Source organism: Rattus rattus, chromosome 10, assembly GCF_011064425.1.
Source record: "Rattus rattus isolate New Zealand chromosome 10, Rrattus_CSIRO_v1, whole genome shotgun sequence".
Taxonomy (NCBI): Eukaryota; Metazoa; Chordata; class Mammalia; order Rodentia; family Muridae; genus Rattus; species Rattus rattus.
In genome coordinates, this window is record NC_046163.1 from 34,144,646 (window position 1) to 34,168,882 (window position 24,237).

At 44.3% G+C, this 24,237-nt stretch overlaps 1 protein-coding gene across 8 annotated transcripts in view; it reads right to left on the bottom strand.

Moving 5' to 3' along the window:
* Positions 1 to 1,843, bottom strand: part of Cacna1e (calcium voltage-gated channel subunit alpha1 E) — a 304,265-nt gene extending 302,422 nt beyond the window's left edge. For 7 of the 8 annotated variants that reach the window (XM_032914636.1, XM_032914632.1, XM_032914633.1 and 4 more), the window contains exon 1: positions 512 to 781. In XM_032914636.1, coding sequence (XP_032770527.1) covers positions 512 to 780 — 269 coding nt within the window. In that variant the 5' untranslated portion in view covers position 781. Of the gene's footprint in view, positions 1 to 511; positions 782 to 1,749 lie in introns of those variants that run through there. The other variant, XM_032914634.1, reaches the window with a different exon arrangement.
* Positions 1,844 to 24,237: the final 22,394 nt, after the last annotated feature.

A 24,237-nucleotide genomic window follows, 5' to 3' on the forward strand; every position in this document is an offset into this window, starting at 1 on the left:
TCTGATAAATCCCCTCCCAGAGCCTCAACTTCTCTGCTGGCAGACAGTGCAAGCGTCTTCCCAGCTATTAGGAATGGGAGCGGAGGGACTGGCGTAAGTGGAGGAAAAGAGAGAACTGATTACGAAAGAATCCCTGAGATTCGAAGTAAGCCAAACCACATGGAGTGCAGCTTCTGAAAGGGTTAGGGCTTTGGGGGTGGCTGAGAAACAGACAAAGCCCAGAAAAGGCAGATGCCTCCACACCAGGCACCTGAGTACACTAGAGATTTCTACATGGAAAAATAATCCCAAAAACCGAAAGTCTTACCTTGAAAATCACTAGTGCCCAAATAGGTCTCCAGGGCATCAGGCTTGCCCCTTGGATGCAATAAGGTAGGGTGCACTTGAGCAAAGGGGCAAATTTTGGCACCAGGAAGGGTTGGGGAATAGATTCCATGCTAGGTGTCCCCCCCCCCTCACCCGATGGAATCCAAAGAGGGAGAGGGAAGTCATGGTGGGCAAGAAAGGATATGGCCAATCGATGAGCTTCTTGGCATATTTCCTGACAATGTTATCTTCTCCGAAGATGAACAGGGATCTGTTGACCGTGAAACAGTTCTGCCGGACTGGTATGGGGTTGTACAAAGCCATAGTCCGCGCCCTCTGCGCTTTTGACTGCTTGTAGGCGGCCGCCGGCCCCGAGGCCGGTACGGGGGTTCCTTGTCGGTTCCTGCTCTGGTCCGAGTCTCCATCGCCTGAGCCTGGTCTGCCAACGACCACCGCCTCCCCGAAGCGAGCCATCCTGAAGTTTAAACAGACAGAAGACACACAAAGGTGATCGCCGAACACCCGCACACAACAAGAGGCAGAAAAGACACAGGCAGGCTCAGAGCCTTATCCACACAGGCGCAGGGACCACTGCCTCTGGGGACCCCTGCAGGCTCTTCAGCCTTGCTCTGAACTGTTGAATCTAAAGGCAACCTCTGCGAAGCTCCATTCCTCAAGGAAAAAAAGAAGAAGAAGAAGGGGGTAGGGCTTCTAGAGGGAATATTTTCCCCAAAATGCCAGCGTGGGGTGGTGTTCAGGGACCGGAGAGGGGTGGAGTAGGCTGCTCCTCAAACATAGCTCCTCTTCTGGCACACGTACCACCTGGTTCAGAGAAAGGCAGGCACTGGCCCGCTAGGTAACAGTTTGCTGATTTATTGGCTGGGGTGAGGGGTAGAGAGGAAGAAGGAAATGCAAACAAAAGAACTTTGAAAAAAAATGAAAAGAAAAAAAGACGAGGGCCAGTTACGGTGACATGCTTTAGAACGCCAGCCCCTGAGAGTCCATAAGAAATTCCACAGCCAAGACTTGGCTCTTTAAATCTGCCAGCGGAGATGCATCCAAAGGTTGGAGAGAGGGAGATGGAGGTGGGGGGAGAGCGGTACTAAGGTTCCTGCGTAAACCGCATCGCCCGAAAAATGAAGATAAGGAGTCGAACCAGCCGGAGAGGGGCAAATGACTTCACAGCTCCTGCGTTTAGGGTAGAAGTTGAGCAGCAACCAGAGAGCAGCGAAGCCCAAGTGCCAGCATCCGCCCAGAGCGCTCGCCGCCGCCGCCTCCCAGGATCAGCATGCAACAGCGATCCGCGGCTGCGCCGGGGAGAGGGTGGGAGAGCGAGCGAGCGAGCAGGCGAACGAGCGGGCGGGCGGTCGAGCACTCGCAGAGAGGAACAGGTTGCAGTCAGTCTAGCTAGCGATGGCAGGGCATAGGACTTAATCCACGTACCGAACTTCCTCACCAAAGACCAGCACTTTCTCCTCCCGGCCTTCCTGGCTACAGAGAGCAGAGATGATGCTTCAGGGCAGGTTGAAGAGCACAGCGCAGCAGCGCAGCAAGGTGGCCAAGAGGGACGCGGGGGCGGGGCTCTCAGAGTCCAGCGTGGTGAGGCTGGTTTGGCTTGTAGATTCGTTTTACTAAAGACTACCAAGGAAGAGTCGCCGCCGTTCCCTCAAGTGATGAAAAAGAGAGGCCCACTGAAGCTGGTGATGCCTGCGGACTCTCTGCAACAGATCAAGGACCTGTCCAGGAACGCTCTCCTTGGTCCTAGGAAGGGTACCCAGTTGTGTGCCTCTTGCAATGCCCTGCATAGGGTTCTGCTCGCTGCTGCTCTAGTGGAGAGTAGGGACACTCCTCCCCCAGGATCTTGTAGCCTCTGCTTCGGATCTCCTAGGTACCATCAGCAGGGATGCCCAGGGCAAAGAGAGTGCCCTCTTCCTAAACCAACACTTAACAGGCCTCATAGAGAAGTGCCCTCTGCTTCTCTGGGACCTTCTGTCCTGTGGGTCCAAAGGGACCTTACAAGGCAGCCTTTTAGCCTGGACTCTGCTTACCTCCTGGCAGGTGGCCCAGATATTCCAGTCCCTAGACAGTGAGCCTCAACAAATGCCCCCCCCCAAATCCTGGCTTTCCCCACCCACCACCACCTTTAACTTTTCAACTAAGGTCCATTGACATTCTCAATCCTACTTCATTTTAAGAGAGAGAGAGAGAGAGAGACAGAGACAGAGACAGAGACAGAGACAGAGACAGAGACAGAGACAGAGACAGACAGACAGAGACAGAGACAGAGAGACAGAGAGAGACAGAGAGAGACAGAGAGAGACAGAGAGAGAGAGAGCCTGAGGTGTAGAGGTAGGAAATGTAAGCTTCAAAGTCCAGAGAAAGAAGTTCTGTTTAACAATCTAGTTCTTGCCTACAGGAGACTCCATGGACAGTCTACCCCTGCTCCCTCCTGTCATCTACACTCTCTGGAGCACCCTTTCCTTGATTTGTGCTCACCCTTGGCTTCAGCATGTAGTTGTATCCATATCCTTTCTAACTGAGTGGTGGAAGGGCTGAGGGCAAGGGGTGGCTGAAGACACAAGCAAAGGCTGACCAAAGCCCCAGTGTTGGAAACATGGGGGAGGGTGTCTCCTCAGTTATGAAAGGCACTGTGTGAAATTACCTGACAAGAGATAAGGTGGTGTCTGAGTGTGAGGCATGTGTATTCCTACTCGTATGTGTCTGTGCATGTCTGTATGTGTGCACTGGTACATGTCTGTTGAATCAGAATGGAGAGAGAGGGAGAGAGAGAGAGAGAGAGAGAGAGAGAGAGAGAGAGAGAGAGAGAGATGGAAGAGGTTCTGTGTAAAAGAAATGTAAAGAAATGGTCTCAACACAGGCCTTGCATGCCCTCAGGAACTGTGTGTTGACCTTGGGATTCATCGGAGACCATTCCAGACCAAATTACTGTTGGAAGTGTGTCAACCCCACCTGTTATTGTTATCTCACTTTGCTGACAAACTTATTAGGAGATCTAAATAAAGGAGGGTGACCATGAAGTGTTACTAGATGGTCACGTAGACCAAGTGGCTGCCTCAGAACTCTGTAAAATGGGACTAAAATATCTGATTTCCAGGAGACCCATAATCCATTGCAGAGAAGCCATACAAACCATTCATTTAGCAAATATTTTTGCATCCATTCCCCACAACAGACACTATTTTAGATGCTGGGGATTCAATAATGAGCCATATGGATGATGACATAAACGATGTGTCTTTCATAACTTCCAGGAGATTGTATAGCTTCGCAGGCTCTGCTCTAAATCTCACTTTTATGATGAGACATAACACCTTCCTCATCATGCCTTTGTGTCTGTTTGCTAAACAGGGTACACTAGCCTTTTACCTTCCAGAAGTGTTTCTGAGAAAGATTAAGGACCCCTACCTTGTCTCTTTACCCAGCAAACAAAGATCTAGTACTGATTCGGTTTCCTCTTTCTTCCATATGCTGGGTTTCCTGTGACTGCTGCAATTCTTTAGAGGCCTAGAATATGCAAGACAATATACTATGTGGCAGCGCTGGGGCCCCGTGGGGCTGAACCCAGCCTTTCTGCATTCCCAGAGAGCGGGCTTTACAAACATCTAGGCAGAGCTCACTCTGGAACAGGGATGGCTCTGAAATGAAGCTACTTAGGATTCTTGGAGAAACAGTGCCCGGAGGGCTAGGGAATGTATCATGGTATCAATAGGTTTAGAAGGGGGCTTGGTTTAAGGGCAGCAAAGCTGGAGGAAGGCACAATCTTCTCTCTTCACCTCCAATCTGAATGCCACAGCTTTTGAGAGCTTTAAGAACTATGGGTTTCTATACTGACTTCCTACTCTCATCTCTCACATTGCAACTTGCCAGGTGGATACCTTTTTAAAGATTAAATCACATCAGTGATTGATATAGTGACCAATTTACATAAGCCCTACAGCTGGCCACCACTACAGACCTCACAGCCCAGAAGAACATGAATTAAGGTGCTGGTTCAGCCCCCAGAACAGCAGAGCTTCAGAGTCAGGAAGGGGTTGGTTCTGATCTGATAAAATGCAGAGTGTAGACATCTAAGGGATCTGATTTTCAGTTTCTAATAACCATGCTACATAATTGCAAACTGTATATCATCAAGAGGAGACACAATGTTGCTAAACCTATGGATGCTCTGCCTCCTATCCTCAAGACGAATTCTGACCTATGTCTAAATATTCCAGACACCAAGCTAAAGGAACCATCAAGAGTGACCCAATCATTGCAATCATGATCCTTGTATGGGAACCTGATAAGTATGTTTTCCCCTGGTTCTGTGGTTCTCTCAAAAATCCACAAATGGAAGTGTGGAGAATCAGTAACTGATCAGAACTCTGGAAAGCAGTTTTAAAACCTTTGGAAGACACCTTTCTCAGCCTCAGAGAGCCAGAAGTCTTATTTCACTGTTGCCAGAGCACCATCTACTGGTCACTTGTGAGACATCACTCTGAGCACAAGTACTTAGCAATCCAGCACCTCAGGCACCAAGCTTGAGAGTCCAGAAGTCCTTAACAATTGACCTCTAGTCACCAGCCCTATGTCACTCCCCTGTGGGACTTTGTCCAGATCCACACCCTCCTTTTCACACGGCAAGCAGTCCATCTCACAGTTCCCAAGAAGCTCAAACCCACATATTGGGCTGGGTTACCACACACACACACACACACACACACACACACACACACAGAGAGAGAGAGAGAGAGAGAGAGAGAGAGAGAGAGAGAGAGAGAGAGAGAGAGAGAGAGAGAGAGAGAGGGACAGAGAGGGAGAGACAGAGAGACAGACAGAGACAGAGACAGACAGAGACAGAGAGCAGGGAAGAGGGATGATCAGGATGTAGCAGCCAAATGATCTGCATGGTTCCCAGCAAGCTGTGATCTGCAGACTCAGAATTTAACAGGCACAGAGGAAGCAATGACAAACTTTCCCAGATTACTGACCTTACGCAGATTATTATATTTCAAAATCTTTTTTTTTCCCTGTAGCCCTGATACTCCTGTGAACAATTCAACTGTCGGATAAGAATAAGGAAGACTGACGGGAGTATTTTCAGCCTCGTGTGTAAAAGGAGGGAAGCAAGGACATCGCAGTGTCCCCAGACCAGGCAGGCCATGGAGCATGTGCTAAGGCATACAGAGTAGCAAGATGAGAGTCTATCCCAACCATTCATAAAGATCTTCCCAGACCCCCCAGGCTTTGTGCCATCTTCATATAAGATTTTAGCCACTCATTGAGGAATCTGAAAATCTGGGCCTTGGCTGAAGGCATGTTCCCCTCCCACCAATCCTGATCTTTACTCGGCTTCCCCTTGCCAATTACACTTGGATGGCCTGTGTTTAAACTATCAGAGCCCCCTTTGTCCTATTTTTCCCTTATTGAGCTTTTCCAAGAAATAGGCTCTTATGCAGAACTGTGCTCTAAGGAACATAATGCAGGAGGATTTGGGAGTGGGTTCTTAAGCCAAAGTTGGCAGGAAACCGTGTGCAAATGCACAGCGGAGCAGAAGAGCGGGACGGCAGTGCAGACATCTCAGAGGCTGCTGGCGCTCGCAGCATCACACAGCCCTGACTCTGAGGGAACTGGAACTCCACATCCTTACATAATAATATCCAGCCCTGGAACGAGCATCTCTCAGACCTGGGCTTGAGAAACCCCAGGACACCATAACCTATCGATTGATCAAACAGCTGAAAGTTTGCCCAAAGGAATTTTGACCCGATCCCTTGACGGTAACGCAATATCTCTTCAGTAATAACAGTGCTAGGGGCACCTCACTGCTTCTTTGCTGCAGGGATATGAGACATATTCTATTTGTTAACTGAGGCCCAGAGAGTAAAGGACTTTTCCAATGGCACAGAACTGGGAAATAGCAGTCAGCTCTCCTGACAATAAGCCTAAGATTCCTTATGGCAGTTGCTGCTATTAAGGTAATGTATGCTAAACAATGTCTCCCTTTTAGGTCCTACTGTGGTTAGAGTTAGGGTCCAAAATAGACATAATCTTAGTATTGCAGAAACACCTAAAGAAATGTTCAACATCTTTTTAGTCATCAGGAAATGCATGAACTTCTGGAAATCAGTCTTGGAAAAATTGGACATTAAACTGCCTGTTTAAGAGTCTCCAAGTGGATTAAATAAGAATACACAACATCACTGGACGGCTATGAAAGATTGTTCATTGGTATGTATACAGCTCTTGGAGTGCCATCTATCACACCGTAAGTGCTGTGTGTCTTCCCCGCATCTTATCTATGGCACTGGGGCTGAGATAACACACAACAGGCACCTTGTGACTAATGGGGAGCTTTCTGTTTCAGAAAGGACAAAATGCAGTCATCAGATGGCTTTGATTTGCGGGCCAGGGGTAGATGGAGGAATCGAGACATGTAAGTGCCTAAGATACGGTTAAAAAAGGAATGAAGCTAAGTGTGGTGTTACAAACCTGTGATTCCAGCACATGGGAAAGGTGAGGAAAGTCAGATTCCCACTTTGAGGCCAGTCTGGGATACAGAGAGACCTGTCTCCAAAACCCAGGGATAGGGATGTAGCCCAGTTGTAGTTGTCTAGTGTGGTCCTTGGTTCAATACCCAGCAGGAACAGAAAAAGAAAGGGAAAGGACAAGGCTAGATGCTAGCAGTATCAGAAACCCAAAGGTTCATGCCACTTGAGAGGGCTGGGTATTTTGTTTACTGATTCATGAATTCATAAACCACTTGGTAGGTTTTCCTAAAGCCCTTTTCACATGCCAGGCATTTTTCTTGGACTTCTGGAGCTCAAAGATAAATCAGACATAGTCTAAGAACTCTGTGAACATAGAGTTTAAAGGAGAAACAGACGAGACCAATTCCTGAAAGGCTCTCTCCTAGAAACAGGACAGGGGGGTGCACAGAAAGAGACTAAGAAGAAGGCAGCCCTTTCAACTGGAGGCAGCCAGAGAAAGAAAACAGTTCATGACGCCCCAGCATTGTAGCCTGGAAGGACAGCCCATCATGTGAGAGCTCAGGCTGGAGACTCCATACAAGATACACAGGGTTGACTACGAAGTCTGCATTTCTATTTGCAGGCTCCATATCTGGAATCACAGAGGTGCAGCCTTACTTCTTTAGTCCACTCTTCGGCATCAGATGAGATCGCTTTCCAGCCTGAACAAACAAGCAAATATGTTGAACCTACTAGATGTTAACTGCCATTGGCAAAGTCAGCGGGGGCGGTTTAGAGCCTTGGAAAAACTGGATTTCACCCCATCTCTACCCACCTCACCCCCTACCTAGGGCACCACTTGTGCTGCTCTACCAAAGCCAAGGTAGGCAAGAGACTCAGCAGAGCTCCTGTGCCTACTACTGAGGATGATCGAAGAGTAGGAACCATTAACAGAAGCAGCCAACCCCCTCACCCACACCCCCATAGCCTCTTGTCTCAGGAAACACAATTGAGCCCACATTCTGCAAAGCTCTCCCAGCCTACTTGGGCTTAGATTGATTCATCCATTCAGCAAATGTACAATGAGTGCTGTCTGTGTGTCAGGCCTCATGTTAGATGCCAGAACCGGTTAGGGAGTGCCTAGGAAGGGAAGGGTTCAGAGCAGACACTGTACTTGCCACCCCTGTCTAGCTCCCCTCTCTGAAGGATTCTCTTGAAGAGTATGCTCCCAAAGCAGAGAAAGCAGCTCACCCCTGAAGCAGAGCCTTAGGAGAAGACTGAAGCCAAGGGAAAAGACCGCTCACCCATCATACCTCTCTTGGCACACTCTGGGCGGAACCAATAGCAGATTAAGTCACCACCTGTCCATCACTGCACTCTCTCTCCCAACCTTCTCCTACACTGAGCGGCTGGTCGCACCCATAAGGCATCCCCACGTGATATGGACTCAAGGGCAGTTTTGAAATGTATACCTGGGAAGGACGTTTGCTGGTTCTGCCTCCTCCACTCACCAGAAACTGCACTACAGTTCTCCAATGACCTGGGATTGGTCAGTGATGAAGTCTCCTTTGCCCTCCCCCATCCATATCATTTAGTATAATTGACTTCCTGCTCTTCCCTGAGAACCACCCCTTGTCTTCATATCGCAGTTACCAATCTCCCAGTTTCTCACTCTTCCCATCTCTGGCTTCTTATTGCTCTCACATAACTGTGCAGAACGCTCAGGGACTCCTCTGCCCCTTCATCTTCCCCCTCTGCTGCTGCTCCCTTTGGACTCCTATCCTTGTCCTGTGCTCTCGTGTCTGCCCCCTTAGCTCTCACCTCTCACCTCACCTCCAATGAAGTAACACACGTCTTCTAATCATTCCAAACTCAGCATGAATTCAGGCCAAGTTTTTCTTCCTAAGACTATAATTTTTAATCTCTGGGATGCCGTGGCCCCAGCCAATCATTTAAACTGAGTGACCATCTCCTATTGCTTGGAAAATGATCAAACTCCTTAGCCCACCAGTTTGAAAAAATCTGGACAAGTTGAATCTTCCAGATCTTTCCCACACACGTGCCAAGTGTGTCATGCTCTACCGAGATGACAGTCACAACAGACGTCGCATCCACTATTGCCTCAGATCATTTAGCGCCTGCCCCTTTTTCACTTCTCCAGCTCCTGCCACTGCCCAGTTGAGTTTCACCACATCTGTCTGTCATAGTCCCTCCAACTCCACGCCCCTCTCTCCTGCACATTCACGGAACTTCCTCTCTTCCTACTTCATTGTATTGTTTAGGATACCTGCATTTTATTATCTTCATGGAAGCCTTTACAAAGCACCTCGTCAAGTAGATGAACAGACTTTTTCAACTCCTTTTGATTTAAAAATAAAAACGGATGCCCGCTTATTTAACAGTTAGGTATTCGGTCCTGTCTGAAGAGTGGCGCTTCTTGTGTATTCTGGGTCTGGCTTTGGGTCTCTACTTTGTGGCCAGATGTTTCCAGTTGTTCCTTCTAGTGTTGGGATCACCTCCTCCATTATTACAATGAGGTGCTTACCTCTCCTGAAGGAAGTCAACTGATTCTGACCCACAGAATCCCAGCACCATGACAGCCTCAGCCTTCTTCTTCTTTCTTTTTTTTTTAATGAAACGTCAAGTTAGAAATTTCCAAAGCCTTCAAAACAGGGCTGAATAATATTGCCAAATGGGTTGTTAAAGGAAGAAACTGAGATCCCCCACATAAAGAAAAGTTTCAGAAAACGAAACACAGGATAAAAGTTAGCCAACTCCCCCCCCCCCCAAAAAAAAGGCAAATGCCACCAGCAAGCCTCTTTGCTGAATAATGAATTACATGAGAAAGAGAAATACTGGCCCCCTAGATACAAAAATCAAGCAAACGACAACAACAAAATCACACACACACACACACACACACACACACACACACACACCCCACTCTAGATTCAACTGTGATTCGATCTGCCACTCAGGTGTACAGACATGCAAGTGATTCTTTTATGCTGTTGAAAGCTTTCAGACAGGCTTAATTCAGCACTTGTGAATGTGAAGAATGACAAGCTTTCTTAAGATATTCAAAAGAGTAAGTAAGAAGGAGGACTGCAAGTGTGGTTGAGTGGGAGAGCACTTGACTAGCATGTGGGAGACCCTTGATTCAATCCCTAGTACTGCAAAAAATGTAATTAATTAATTAATTAATTGGGGAACCATGAAAAAATAATTTCCAATCAAACAAGAATTTCTGAAATATTTATTCTGTTCTAAGACCCCTGGCAATCCAATTCCTGGGACACACACATAGACACACTGCCACACTCTCTCTAAGACATTTTGTTGTTTTTTTAACACAACCACTCTGTTCTCAGTCACATTATTCTAAATTATCTGCTATATAGATAGTTAATAATTAATACAATAATTCCAAATTCCCAGATATGCTATTTTCCTTTATTCCTCACATATCACAACTTCATATGGCAAATTTGGGGCTATTAAAATAAACAGAAAAAAATAAGCACACATCAAGGAAGCAAAAGTTAATGTGATATGCATATGTAAAATATCAGAGTAAACACTGGGGGTGGGGGCACAAGCCTATCATCTCATCACTTAGAAAGCTGGGGTAGAAATATCCAAGTTCAAGGCCAGCCATGGCTGCACAGTGAGATTGCATCTTTACAAACCAGTCGAGAGCTAATGAGATAGTTTAGTGTGGAGGGGCGTCTCCAAGCCTGATGACCTGGGTTTGATCCCTGAGACCCACATGGTAAAAAGAGAGAACTGACTCCTGCAAGTTGTCCTCTGACACCTATACACACACACACACACACACACACACACACACACACACACCTCACACTCCATAATTAAAAAAACAGAAAGGAAATATCATAATATAACATATCATTTACATAGTCAACATACACTAACATACATACAACTTTTAAAGCAAAAAAAATAATTATAATATGTGGTTTATAGTAATTATAATAAATATTAAAAGCTGTTAAGTCAAAAGCACTACTCCTGGCTTTCCTTATTGCTCAGAATAATCTCATGGGGTAGGTACTATTATAATCCCCCTTTTATAGATATGAAAAGCAAGACCAAAAAGGATCAAATAATTTTCTGTAGAGTCAGATAGGTGGTTAGTGGCATAGAAAGTCAACCCTGGGATTACCTAACTCTCATACCCATTATCTTAGCCCCTGTATGGCCTCTAACCGATATCAACAGAGATTGGAGAGAGTTGCTCTATTTCATGATTCTACAAGTCCAAGGGTAGCAGACGCATCCAAACTCTCTAGGTGGTGCTGACAGTGCTCAGAACCCAGGCTGCAGCACAGAACTCTGCTGGGAAACTGATACCTCAGCCCCACTTCTGTTTATAAACACTTGTGCAAAATAGCATCACATCTCAGGGACTACCAGAGAAGCCAAATGTGGCAACCAACCCTCGAGCTGCATTCTGGCACATTTTCAGCTTCGTTTATAGTTTCACACTTTTAGTCTCTCAGAGCATCATCTGTCCTGCCAACCTGCATCCTGGTTCAAAACCTGTCTCAACTCCTCAAAACTCTTCCAAATCCCAAGGGTCATGCTGCTGCCTATTCTGACTCCTGACAAGTATGGTTTTGCGCGTGTCGATCTATTTGTCAATGATTGGCTAAATTTATCTGAAATGCACTAACCCCTGAGCTTTCTGTGGGTCAATCCCATAAGCCTTCTGGAAAAGCTACTGACCAAATTCCAGCTGGGGTCAGTGAAAAAGTGGAAGTCAGGGAGGAAAAAGGGACAGTGCTCACTTAGAGCAGGAAGCCAGGATCTGCTGCACAGACCCCAGTGTGACCCAGAATGGTGTATTCAGGGAATCTAGAGACAGCACTAGGAATATCGATCCTGAACATCAAGAGGGACTTCAACTTTTTTCATGAACACTTCTACTGCCAACGCAAGCCATGAAAGTATTCAGCAAATTTAAATCCTCCTGCCTCTCAACTTGTTTTCCTGCCTGCACTCCAGCAGGTAAAACACCCACAGACTCTCAGTGCTCTGGGCTGTAGAATTCACAGGAGTCTATAATGTTCAGGTTATTTTTAAACTTTCAGGCCACTCTCCCTCCCCACAAACAGCAGGCCTGCCATTTAGAACAGTGTTTAACCCACACCCCACCTGCTTTGAAACTTTTGCTTTTTGTGTTAAAAGAAAAGACGCAATCCTTCGAGCGCACACACACACACAAACGCATACACACACACTTTCACACACAAGACAGTACCAGTTGTGGAGAGGTCAAAGATCCTGCTCACAGGATGATGTCAACATTGTCACAATAGCTTTAAAGACACTTGGTAAACTCAAGGGTCATATCACTTGCAAGTGAAACTATCATTGTATTTGCAGGGACACACACCAGGCATTACAGACAAAGTCAAAAGACAGCTCCATGCTCCCAAATGGAGAATTATACTCCCCGTAAAGCTTTCAGGATCCTTTATTTGCCCAGGGAACAAGGTTGGTAATACAAAGGGTTCTGTTACAATATTCTTCAAATTAGCTATCTTCTGTCTGGCTTAGTTGTGGAGACAGGCTCTCACTGTGATCTAGGCTAGCCTGAAACTCATAGTAAACCTCCTGCCTCCACCTCTCAGGTGCTAGAATTACAGACATGCACTGCCATAACTGGGCTTTTACGTTCTTTCCTTAGAGAAAAACATTCAGGAAAAGGGAAGAAAGTTCCTCTCAACAGGAAGAGAATTGAATAATTTCTTTTGCCTTTTTAAGTCAGCAACTATTAATAAGTAATGTCTGTGGGAGACAGAAGCTCGGCACGTCTGTCACCTGCTTGAGCTACTCGAGGGGCCCGTGCGGTAGGTGTGGTTGGTATAAACCATATCTTGTACAAGACAAATCAGGATCGATAAAGTCAAGTGTGTAAAGTCACGTGGCACAGAGTTAGAATGGGTGCCTGAACCTGCCATAGACTAGAGGCCTCATACACCCAAATGTCTGCATCCCCTCTAAATTTTAGGCTAAAACTTACTCCCCTCTGCAACAGTATTAAGAAACAGAGCCCGGACTGGTGAGATGTTTCAGTGGGTAAAACCACTTGCTGCCAAGTCTGAAGATCTGAGGCAGCCTTCTGACCAGAGATAAGTTGAAGGCACAAATATAGCCTGGAACCTGTAGCCAGATGAGAATGTTACAAGCATTTAAGGAAGAGGAGTTCACAACTACTCAGGAGTCAATGAGGGTCAACCAGTGAACACTGGGCCTCCCCACTCATGGACAAAAGAAGAAAGATAAAAAGTCCCTTTACACTATACATGGACTGACCCTGGACTCTGACCTCATAGGTAGCAATGAATATCCTAGTAAGAGCACCAGTGGAAGAGGAAGCCCTTGGTCCTGCTAAGACTGAACCCCTAGTGAGCGTGATTGTTGGGGGAGGGTGGTGATGGGGAGGATGGGGAGGGAACACCCATAAAAAGGGGAGGGGAGGGATTAGGGGATGTTGGCCCAGAAACCGGGAAAGGGAATAACACTCGAAATGTAAATAAGAAATACTTAAGTTAATAAAAAAAATTAAAAAAAAAAAAGTCCCTTTACCTGGAAACTAGCTTTGTATGAGCTATACATCTTCGTATAGCCACTGAACCATCCAGGTTATGAAAAGCAGACTGGCACCAACAAAATCAGCTACAGACCGGCTCCAGGACCTTCCCCTTGATGGTGTAACTTCCAGAACAAGTACTTACAGCCTCTACAGCCCCCTCACAGGCACAGTGCTCCGGAAACATGTAACAAAATACACCAAGCAGCATCCTTACTGAGCCAAACCTTAACATGAGAAAAGACGTCCCACAGAAAGCTCCTTTGCCTTCTCCACCCCCTCTACCCCCAGGCACTAATGGATGACAAAAAACTGGCCAAGTGGACTTAATTAACACTTACACTAAATACATTTGAGGGACTTGTAGAACCACAAAAGTATGTCTCCCTCAAGACAATTAACAAATGCACACACCCCTATACATCCAGGCCCGGGTACCTCTCTTTACCTCCCTCCCCTCTTTGGGGAGCATTTCCAAACTCATGCTCTCCCCCCTCCACCTCTCTAGTTGACCATTCATCCCCACCTCTTCTGCTTTGACCTCCTACATGCGCAGTTCCCTTAAGTCCTGTTCCCTTCCCTACCCACCACGTACATATCCTCGGTGATTTCATCCATCCTAACAGCTTCCACTAAAGCTACTATCTGAACAGTGCCCAGCATTTCATATATAGCCCTGTTCTTTTTGAAGTCTGGTACCATTCGCAATTGCTCAGATGGGCTCCCCCACCTGGAAGGCCTGACAGCATCATGAATCAATTGGTTTAAAAGCAACTCATCATCTTTCCCTTGCAACCAACTCTGTCACAGGCCTGTGATTCTGTTTGTCGCTAGCTCCGCCATCTCCCCCTCACGCGGAAGAACAATTTGCATATGTTATTCTACCTCACACCAATCATTGCCTACATCTCCCTTTACCTTCGTGCCACGCCCACCATCTCCATTCCTTTTCCATTTGCACTAGTATCACCTCTGTGACCGGAAGGTCAGGCTTCTTTCTGCTCAGTAAATGGAAATGGGCTCCTACCCCATCTATCTTCTTCTTCCAGGTTCTATGGAAATTCAGTGCTTAGCTCAGCTCTGAGCCTATTCCTACCTTCAGAGCAATAAAATACAGACATTCTTCAGTGTTCTACCCCAGCATCTAGAATAGTATCTGGAAAAAGAATTACTAAGCACATTTGGTTTAAAGGGAGGGAGGGAGGGAGGGAGGGAGGGAATAGAATTATCTGGTACCCATTATATTTAGCAACAAAATCACTATGAATTTAAGATTAATCCAAACATGAGTATCATTGAGTCCAAGCTTTTATTACTGTTCTGTTATACTCAGAACAATATCTCATATTAGTGCTTCAGTGAAGCACTGTCAGCATCCCCCAAATGTGCCAAGTTTTTCTGTTGCAGGTCATTTTTAATTTTTCTCTTCCCTTCTTTCCACCTATTCTCATTGCATTTATCTTCTACGTTACATGGCTTCATCTTTGCATTCTCCATAGCCTCCAGTGCACTTCCTCACAGGTTGTGTATCCTTGTGTATTTACTAAACATATATACAAATGCATAGATAAATGAATTGCAAAAATGAACACAGCCAAGTGCACACAAGCAGAATGCAGACTTAATGGAATCTATGCCGTCCTGGGGAGGTGCTGTGGAAGAAGCCGTAAGTGGTGAGCCTGATCTGGAGATAATCTGTTCAGCCCAAGGAAGATTGCCTGCAAGGCTCACTTCACAAGCACAAGTACAGTTTGTAAATATAACATGGCAAGACAAATAATCCATTGCAAGGACGCAGATACCAGGGTCACCATGAATGTGAAGAGAACACAGTATCTTAAGATTTGGCTTTTTGAGTGAAGATAGGGATGATCTTCATTCATTCATTCATATATATGGAAATACATATTCATATGTAAAGATATATATAGATATATATGGCAGATATATAAAGATATATGTGGGCATATATTCAGAGAGAGATGAATGATGTGTCTAGAACTGGTCTATGTTAGATACAAAGGTACTCAGTGTAAAATTTGTCTAATATGCTGTACATATCAGTCTCCTCTTATAAACTCTCCACTTTACAGATGAGCCAAGACATATACAGCAGACTTTCTCTGACTCATCAGTCTCCACATTTCTGATCATTCTTTGTCAAATAGATGCCTTGTGTTGTATAATGCTGAACAGTATTCCTGACATCTAGTCACTGGGGACATACTGACATGCTCCTCAGTTTTGACATTTAAATATATACTGTGAGGGGAGTAAAATCATCCTTGGTTGAAACCACTAGTGTAATCAAGTGAATGTCTCAAGATCCCAGAATTGGCATCCAAATCAGACATCATAGCATAGAAATGCAGTGACTCCCAATGGACCTCACCTCTTGAGGAAGCACAACCTTTGGGGATTGGAGTAAAGTCAGAGTTACGTCTCTGATTCTTAGATTCATATCCCTCCTTAGGACTCCACACTCGTGATGAAAGAAAATAAGAAATACTATATATCCCCAAAAAGTTCATGTTACTAATGTTACAAGTGTGTGTGTGTGTGTGTGTGTGTGTGTGTGTGTGTGTGAGAGAGAGAGAGAGAGAGAGAGAGAGAGAGAGAGAGAGAGAGAGAGAGAAGATGAGGAATATAGAACTTGGGGAAAATAGGATAAGCTTTCCATCAGTAATAAAAGATACAGATTATTGGAGTCAATAATCTCAGTGAGTTCTAAGCAGAAAGAATAGAAATAAATGCAATTTATACAGCATCAAGGAAACTATGAATAAAGTATAAGGTGAAAATATTAAAAGTATCCCAAGAGAAGACAGAATACCTACAGGCAGCCAAATGATCAACTATAACAAAAAAGGCCAAAGAGTAACAGAATAATATACTCAAGTATTTAAAATGCTCAGATAAACTTTCATTCAAAAATTGCGTTGAAAGAAATACTATTACTGAAAAAGATAAGATTATCATTTTAGATTAGATCAAGAAGGTTGTATTAAATATGCCTCAGGAAGGAAATATGAATAGAAAACAGGAATGACATCCAAGAAAAGATGTCGTGATGAAGTAAGCTATTGGTGAATATGAAACCAATTCTAAATATATCTACATAAATATATAATCTATGAATACACACACAAAATGGAGCTTTATTACCAGACAATGACATGATAGCCAGAGGTGATATATTACGCAGGAGCACAGACTTGAAATCAAAACATATCTTTCAAGCTCAGTATCACATGACCTAGATAGCCACTAGAACTCTACACTTTATTGGAATTGAAGAGGTCAAAAGTTAAACTCGCTTGCTGTACAAGTATTAGGAAGTGAACTCATATCCCCAGAACCTACATAAAAAGCCAGATATGTCTATAACTCCAGTATTGTGGAAAGTGGAGACAGGAGGATTACTGGGAGTTTCTGGCTGGCAGAGGTTAAATAAGAGGCCCAGAAACAGTGGGGGGAAATTATTTCATCACTGAACAATGTTGGTCAAAAGACTATACATGGGGTGGGCTTGGAAGAATCAAAAGCATAACCTATCTCACACTGTACACAAAAATTAATTCCAGTTAGAAGAGGCAAATGTGAGAAACAAAACTGTAAAAACTTTCAGTTTAAAATGCAAATGACTTCTTTTTTTATATCAGTGTGTAGAAGGAATTTTTAAATGAGACATGATGAACAAAACTCATAATGGCAAAAGTCAATAAATTTTGCTCCACTAAAAGTAACAACTCTATGAAAAAAAACCACCATTAACAGAGTGGAAAAGACAAGTAATGATGGAGAAAAGCTATAGCCTACAAGTCATATCTAGAATACATATAATTCCCACAAATCATAAAAAAAACATAAATCATCTTCCAGAAATGTATAAGCAAAGAATATGAATCCAAGATTCACATGAAAGGCAATTCATCTGGCCAATTAACTTCTATTAATTGCTCAATTTTATCAGTAATCAGAGAAAGTTCAATTAATATAATGATTGGATTCCACTTTACACTTGTCAGCTTGGCACGCTTTAATAATCACGAGCATCTCAATTGTTGGCGATGCAAGGAAATGAGAGCTCTGCACGTGGTGGGATAAAAACAGCGGCCACTCACTCGAAAGAGCAGTGGCAGCCAAGCTGGGAGTGTGCATTCCAGAACCCAGCAAGTCCACTCTTAGTATCTCCCATAGAGAAAGAAATCTCCATGTGTCCAAGGAAATGTAGACAAGGCCCATCATTTCAACATTACCTGTGACGACAGAAGGGGTGTCAAGATCACCAGCATTGGAGGAAATGAGTTAACTTAGGAGCAGCAATGACTCAGACAGTGGAGCACCATGCAGAAGCTAAGATAATGAACCTAATGTGCATGTAATGATGCCAGTAAATCTTCTAAATAAACGTTGACTTTGCAGCTAAAAGACACAACCCATGTATCATTCATTTAAAACTCACAAAGATACTCCTGTACATAGTAACGCATGCATGTGTAGCAAAATTACTAAAATGCACTTAATAAGAAATATCAGTTCCAGAGAACCTCTGTAGTGAGGAACGGGGACGTAACTGCGTTTATAGAGGCTTACTCATCTAAAACTGGGAAAGAGATAATGCAAGCAGGAAAGATGTTGTCCACTTAATCTTGGTAGTATATACACAGATGTCCTACATTTCCATATTAAGTATTTGAAACATAATTGTGATAAGTACTTAGAAGAAATTCGGAGGCAAGAAACTGAAGTTCACAGAGCTGCAGTGACAGCTTCGTCCTTTACTGGTGGAGATGTAATTAGTGCAGACATCGCTACTGAAGAAGATGGGTCAGTGTACCTCAGGAGCCATAAATACGTACACAGCCTGAGCTTCAAAAACTTCAATTATGAGAATTTCTCCTTATGAGATCATCAGACTTGTTCATAAATAAATTGAAGTGAATTGATATTTGAATATTTTAAAAATAGTTTTTTTTACTGTTGTTAACAAATTATGGCAATCACACAATAGAATTTGCAATTTTGAAAAATTACATGGCTGTAATGACAGGACACTCGCTACTCACAATATATTATTAATCAGTGAAGAAAGTTACGACGCGCACGTTGTAATACTCCCTTGAGATAATAAACTATCTGTTGGCTATTTTGAGTGTGCATATGTGTACACAAAGGGGGGGGAGAAGCCTAGAAAAATATTTTCCCAATGTTAATTATTTATAGGATTGGGGAATTTTAATTTTCTCCTACGTGCTTTTCTATATCTCCTCCAGCAAACAGAAATTGTACTTTCAAAACAGAACTAAATATAAGATAGGTAGAAGTTCATATGAGTGGTTCACATAAGCCACCCTTGGAGACCAATGCTTTGTTCTGCAAAAGCTGGTGTTACTTTTAGTTGAGCAAGTGAAGAAGACAGCATGCAAAGAAACTGCCCCAGGGTTTGATTGCAACATGTGAAGACACAGTTGACTGAAGTATTAGAATGTTCCATTTATAGGATAGTCTGAACAAAACTCTCTCAAAGTATGTCCTAGAGACAGCCTGGTGGTGATGCATGGGTGTGTGTGGCTCTGGGTCTCTCAATTCCAGACTCCTAAATGACTCCACAGGAATGTTTTCTGCACTTATTTAATGGCATAGGCTCTAGAATCCACAGGCATAGGCTGAAAAGGAGGTCAGCCAAACAAGAACCAAGATCAAGGACACTTCAGTCACTTGCTACTCAACGTTAACCTTTCTATGGTCTCGTTTATTATGTTATGGGTGAAGTAAAAGAGCATCAGGCACTTTCTGCACTGAAGTCATTGACTTCTCAGAAAATCTCCAGTATGCTGGTGGAATTAATCCCTTATACACATCTTCCTCTATCAGGGCACTAGTCTGAATAGAGCCTGGGGTCATCATGAAGTTCTCTAGTTGTCCCCAGCAGTGTGCCCAAAGGCAGAGAGCCTTGACATGATCAGCCAGAGAGAGGAACTGTGGCAAGTTTGAGTTGGGATCCTGATGAACTATTCAGTGAATTTCAGGCAGGCTGCTGTGCAAAGGCAAGCCACCGCTCGAAGCAACCAGACCCTCTTAACAGCACCCTCCTAACACAGCTTTGTCTTAAAACCCTAGCCATAGACATACATACTCAAGACCTCCAGGGCTGCCGCTCATACTGAGACCATAGCCTCTCCTGATCAAACCATGGGCAGCCTCTTCATTGTTCACCTTGCTCTTCTTAAATCTGTTCTGACTCCCCGGTCATCTTTTAAAAGAGCACAACCGATCCTGCATTCCCTGGTCCAAAGCTTCCTGAGGGTCTTCCCTAATTCTCAGAATAAAATACAAATTTGCCTACCATCGGCCTGTCCCTGCACTCTGGGTTAGCCTGGTATCTCCAGGAAGCAGAGCCCGGGGCAGGACTCACCTATTTTCCTTAGGTCATACCATCACATGGAAGTAGGAAGGAGAGAGAAGAGAAAGCAGAGGAGGAGGGAAAGCCAGTAGAAGGTGTGTGAACCAGGCGTCAACTGCTAAAAGATAACCACACCTCAGAGCAATCCACCAGACCTCTTATTGATTAAAACATTCTTATGCAGAGAGCCATCCTCTCCAACTTCACATTGTCCAAGGGGATCCTGAGTTCCTCGTGGGGCAGTGTCAATACAGAAGCTCCAAGATTAAAAGCTAATTATTTCTAGATGAGTTAAATAAATGGGTGAGGGGGGTAAATAAATGACTGAAATCCAAGATGAAGAGTGAAAAGGCCAATTTACAGCAACTCAAGGCACTGAAAACAGGACCACTCCCCACACAAAGTGAAGTCAAGCCCCTATACAAAATGTCAGCATTCTATAACTTGGAGAATCCCAGCTAGGTGCTGCTGAACTCACAGATCACCCAGGTTCTTTGTGTTTCTTAGAAATGTGTGTGTTCTTGAATGTGCACAGATATGTGTGTGTGTGTGTCTGTCTGTGTGTGTCTGTGTGTGTGTGTGTGTGTGTGTGTGTGTGTGTTAGTATGTGTGTTGTGAGAGCACATGTCAGGGGTGGGAATGTGTATGTATGTGGGGGGTGTGTGTGTGTGTGTGTGGACATATGTTTGTGTGGCATGTGTGTATTATTTGTATGTAATGCATCTGTGGTAGGTATGGTGTGTGTTGTGAGAGCACATGTGGGGTAGGGAGAGAGAGAGAGAGAGAGAGAGAGAGAGAGAGAGAGAGAGAGAGAGAGAGAGAGAGAGAGTAACTAATAGCAAGTAGAGGACAAATTAAGGAAAGAGAAAAATCATGGAAGAATGAAATGGGCTAGAAAGTTGTCAGAAGGCAGATATAGGAATGAGCAGACGAGGACCTCTGCCCACTGTGGGTGCTGGCTCACAGCTTCAGACAAAAAAACAGGAACCACAGAACCTGACTAGCACTGAGATTCTTGCCACATCTCTCACTGGTTTGCCCCTTTCTGCTGCATTCCGTCAACTTCCCTAGAGAGGGACAATCTTGACTTGAATGTAGTGAGGACTTTAGAATGCCAGTTCTTCTTCCTTTTATCAATCACAGGTCATATTGATCTCAGACACCTCTCCTATTCCTGGGCCAAGTCATTGGCTCACTTGTCTTCTCTATCAGCTTCTAAGGAGTGGATTGGTGAGCAGCCAGGCAGAACATTTTGCAGAGGTTAGCCCTCTATGCTTACTCTCAGCAGAAAGGGAGTAACTATGGCCAGTCTTGAATATTGTACTATAGCAACATGAGACATTAAAACTTCCTTTGTATAAGTTGCCTGTGTTAGCTAGCACAAAGTGAAGCCAGCTACACCAATACCTCAGACCCTACCACCCATACCCTCCAGTTTCCAACACTAAAGGCTCCCAATTTGTGAGGGAAAACATGGCTTCCATGACAGCCTTTTCCCTTCCTGTACTGTCCACAAATTGCCCTTATCTCTAAGCTGTCTTCTCATCAACTTGATCTTCTTCCACACTGTAATGTCTATGTATCCACAAATCCATATGTTAAAGTCCTCCACTCCCATGTGGACAGCCCTAGGAAGTGGGGCTTATTTGCATAGCTGTTTTCTCCATATTGCATGGGAGACCACGAAGCTCATGAAAGAAGCACAAAACATACAAGACTCAGCAGGTCCTTCCCCAAGGTTACACACAGTGAGCAGTGCTGGTGGAGAGATTCTTCTGTGGTACATCTGTATGTAAGTTATGCAGTGACGCAGGCTTGTCGAGTCATTACGCTAGCCGAGGTGGGGTGTGTCTTCAACTTTCTAGCCTCTGGACTACAAGAAATAAATACCTGTTCTTCACAAGCCACCCACTTGATGCCTTATTATCACTGTAGTCCAAACAGACAAAAACATGTTCTTCCAATAGAGAAGCTATCCTGAGACCCTTTGCCTCTTCCTAGCACTGGGGAAGTCACAACCAGGCAGCTGTGAAGATTACAATTACAGTTTTCCCATTTTTAGCCCTCGAGGGAAAGACCGGTGGAGGAGAAGGGAGAAGAAAGTCTTCTCCAGCTGTCACCTCCCACAACCCCACAGTGGGTGCTGCAGGTAAATATTAGCTCCCGCAGGCATTGGAGAATACCAAGGATAGAGGGGGAGAGATGGGGAGAAGGCGAATATGAACTTGTACTGCTTAGCACCTCTCTGGCAGCGTGGGAAGCTGATTGAATAAGCAAAACATGAGCTCTCAACTCCAGGCACATAAGTAAGCTCAAATCTCTTCCCTGCTCACAGGAGCCTGTGAGGAAGCCTAAAGAAGGGTAACACCCTTGGTCCATTCCCTCTTCATTCCTTTGTACCACTCAGCCCTGGTGAAGACTTTGTTTCTCTGAAGAGAAGGAGGCATCCAGGAAAGACACGAAACCACCAAGCAAAGGTAGCTGAGTGCAGGGGGAATACCTGAGATCATACAAAGACTGAGTGTCCCTTTCCCTCACCCTTGTGCTGGTCACCAATAGCAAGGCATGACTCTTAATCCAGAAAGGGAGGGCAGACTAATACGTTCTTGCAGAAGTCCTTAATCAGAAGCTCTTGGTGACTCTGTGTAAGCTCGGTCCTTCTCCTCCAAATTCCCCATACTTTCCCTCCCCAGAGTTCCTTCCCTCCCTATTCCTGGTCTCAGCGTCCCTGAAAACAAATTCATTTCTTCATCTGGATTAGTCACTTTTCTCATTGCTATGGGAGAACCCCTGATAAGAACAACTTAAAGAAGAAAGGTGTTCAGGGCGGTTTCAGAATTAAGGATGCATTACTGAACACCACATGTAGAGATTAAACTGAGATGAAGGGAATGTGTCATGCACTGCTGGACCTGGAAGGCAGTGTTGGCTTGGTCATTGAGTGCAGCAATGGGAAGATATGACTTAGCTACCAAGGGAGTCAGAGATCCATTTGTATTGCCTGAGCGGATGGAGTCCTTGTAGTCCCTCAAAGGTTTTCATCCTCTCTAATAATACCCTCCAACCTTATTCCCAAAGCTCTTCTCACATTATCCTTAAGAGAGAGCTCCCCAAATCCCAGTTTGCCAGGTCCTCCCAGGCCCTTGTCAACACTCACCTTTGCCTTTGGAGATTCCCCTGAAGACCCCACGTTGTAATAGTGATTCTTCCCTTGATCCTTGACATTGTGTCCATGAGTGGTTTTGGGGGTTTTTTTTGTTGTTGTTGTTGTTTGTTTGTTTGCTTGTTTGTTTTTGTTTGTTTGTTTTAGTTCTATGTTCTAAGGATAACCAAACTCAACAGCAAGCAACATAATATTGCCAACGTTCTAGTGGCTTTGGGGGAAAATCTCCACTATTTGTACCATAATGTTTCAAAAGAGAAAGTGAATTTTGCACTAAAATGTTGAAAGTGTATAATCTTAGTAAATCACCACCACACTGTCACACACACACACACACGCACACACTTAGTCTTATAAAAATAATGACTTTTTTTTTCATTCCACAGCATGCTCAAATTTGTTGACATCAGGAGGTACAAATCCATAAATTAGCATTTGAGGATCATAGATTGTCCTCACTTGACATTTAATGATACAGTGCTTTGCATCTGTGTGTTGTTTCCTCTTGTGATGTTTACTAAGCTTCCCAACTTTGCATATATTCTCTTTGAGCTAGACAATAAGTCTACTCAGGTCAGGCTCTTGTCTTCTAGGTCCTTGAATGTCTGCAGAACATAAAGCCTTTTACAAATGGAATTATTTCTGAGAAAGTTTCAGGTTAGAGGACAAAAATATTTACATGGGGGGAAGAGGCCGACAAAAACAGAGGTATGAGGGAAATGGAGGACATTCTCACTATCCTTACTTAATATGCTCATACTCAGGAGCCTTAAATGATGTTGATCAGACATACGAATCAATGTTATTAGCAGTCCAGTCCACAGTGCCTCAAAAGCATTAGTTCATGAGTTTTCCCAAATGCACAAATTGCCACATATTTTTGGAGCAACTCTGTAGAAAAGGAACAGTATATTGGGAATTGGGCTGAATTCCCTGCTTTGCTATTGGGGTATCATTTGACCTCTTCTGGGGTTCAGGTATCATTCTGCCAGATATCTTTATTTTAGAATTACTGTGTGGCCCTTTCTCAGATGTTATAGCACTCAGAATGCGATAATCTTGTTTTCATTCTTTGTCAGTATTGGAATGGCAATGACACATTCCTGAGTATGTCACTGCCTTATCACCAGTCCTCCCTTGACTCTGGAAACTTGTTTCTACCAGTTGTCCCCATCATTTTGAATTTCTAGTACAAGTCAAATTTCAAAAAATTGGCAGCCTTAACCAAGGTTTCCTGGAGGCTCTAGGGAAGACCCTGATCTCTAGACCCTCT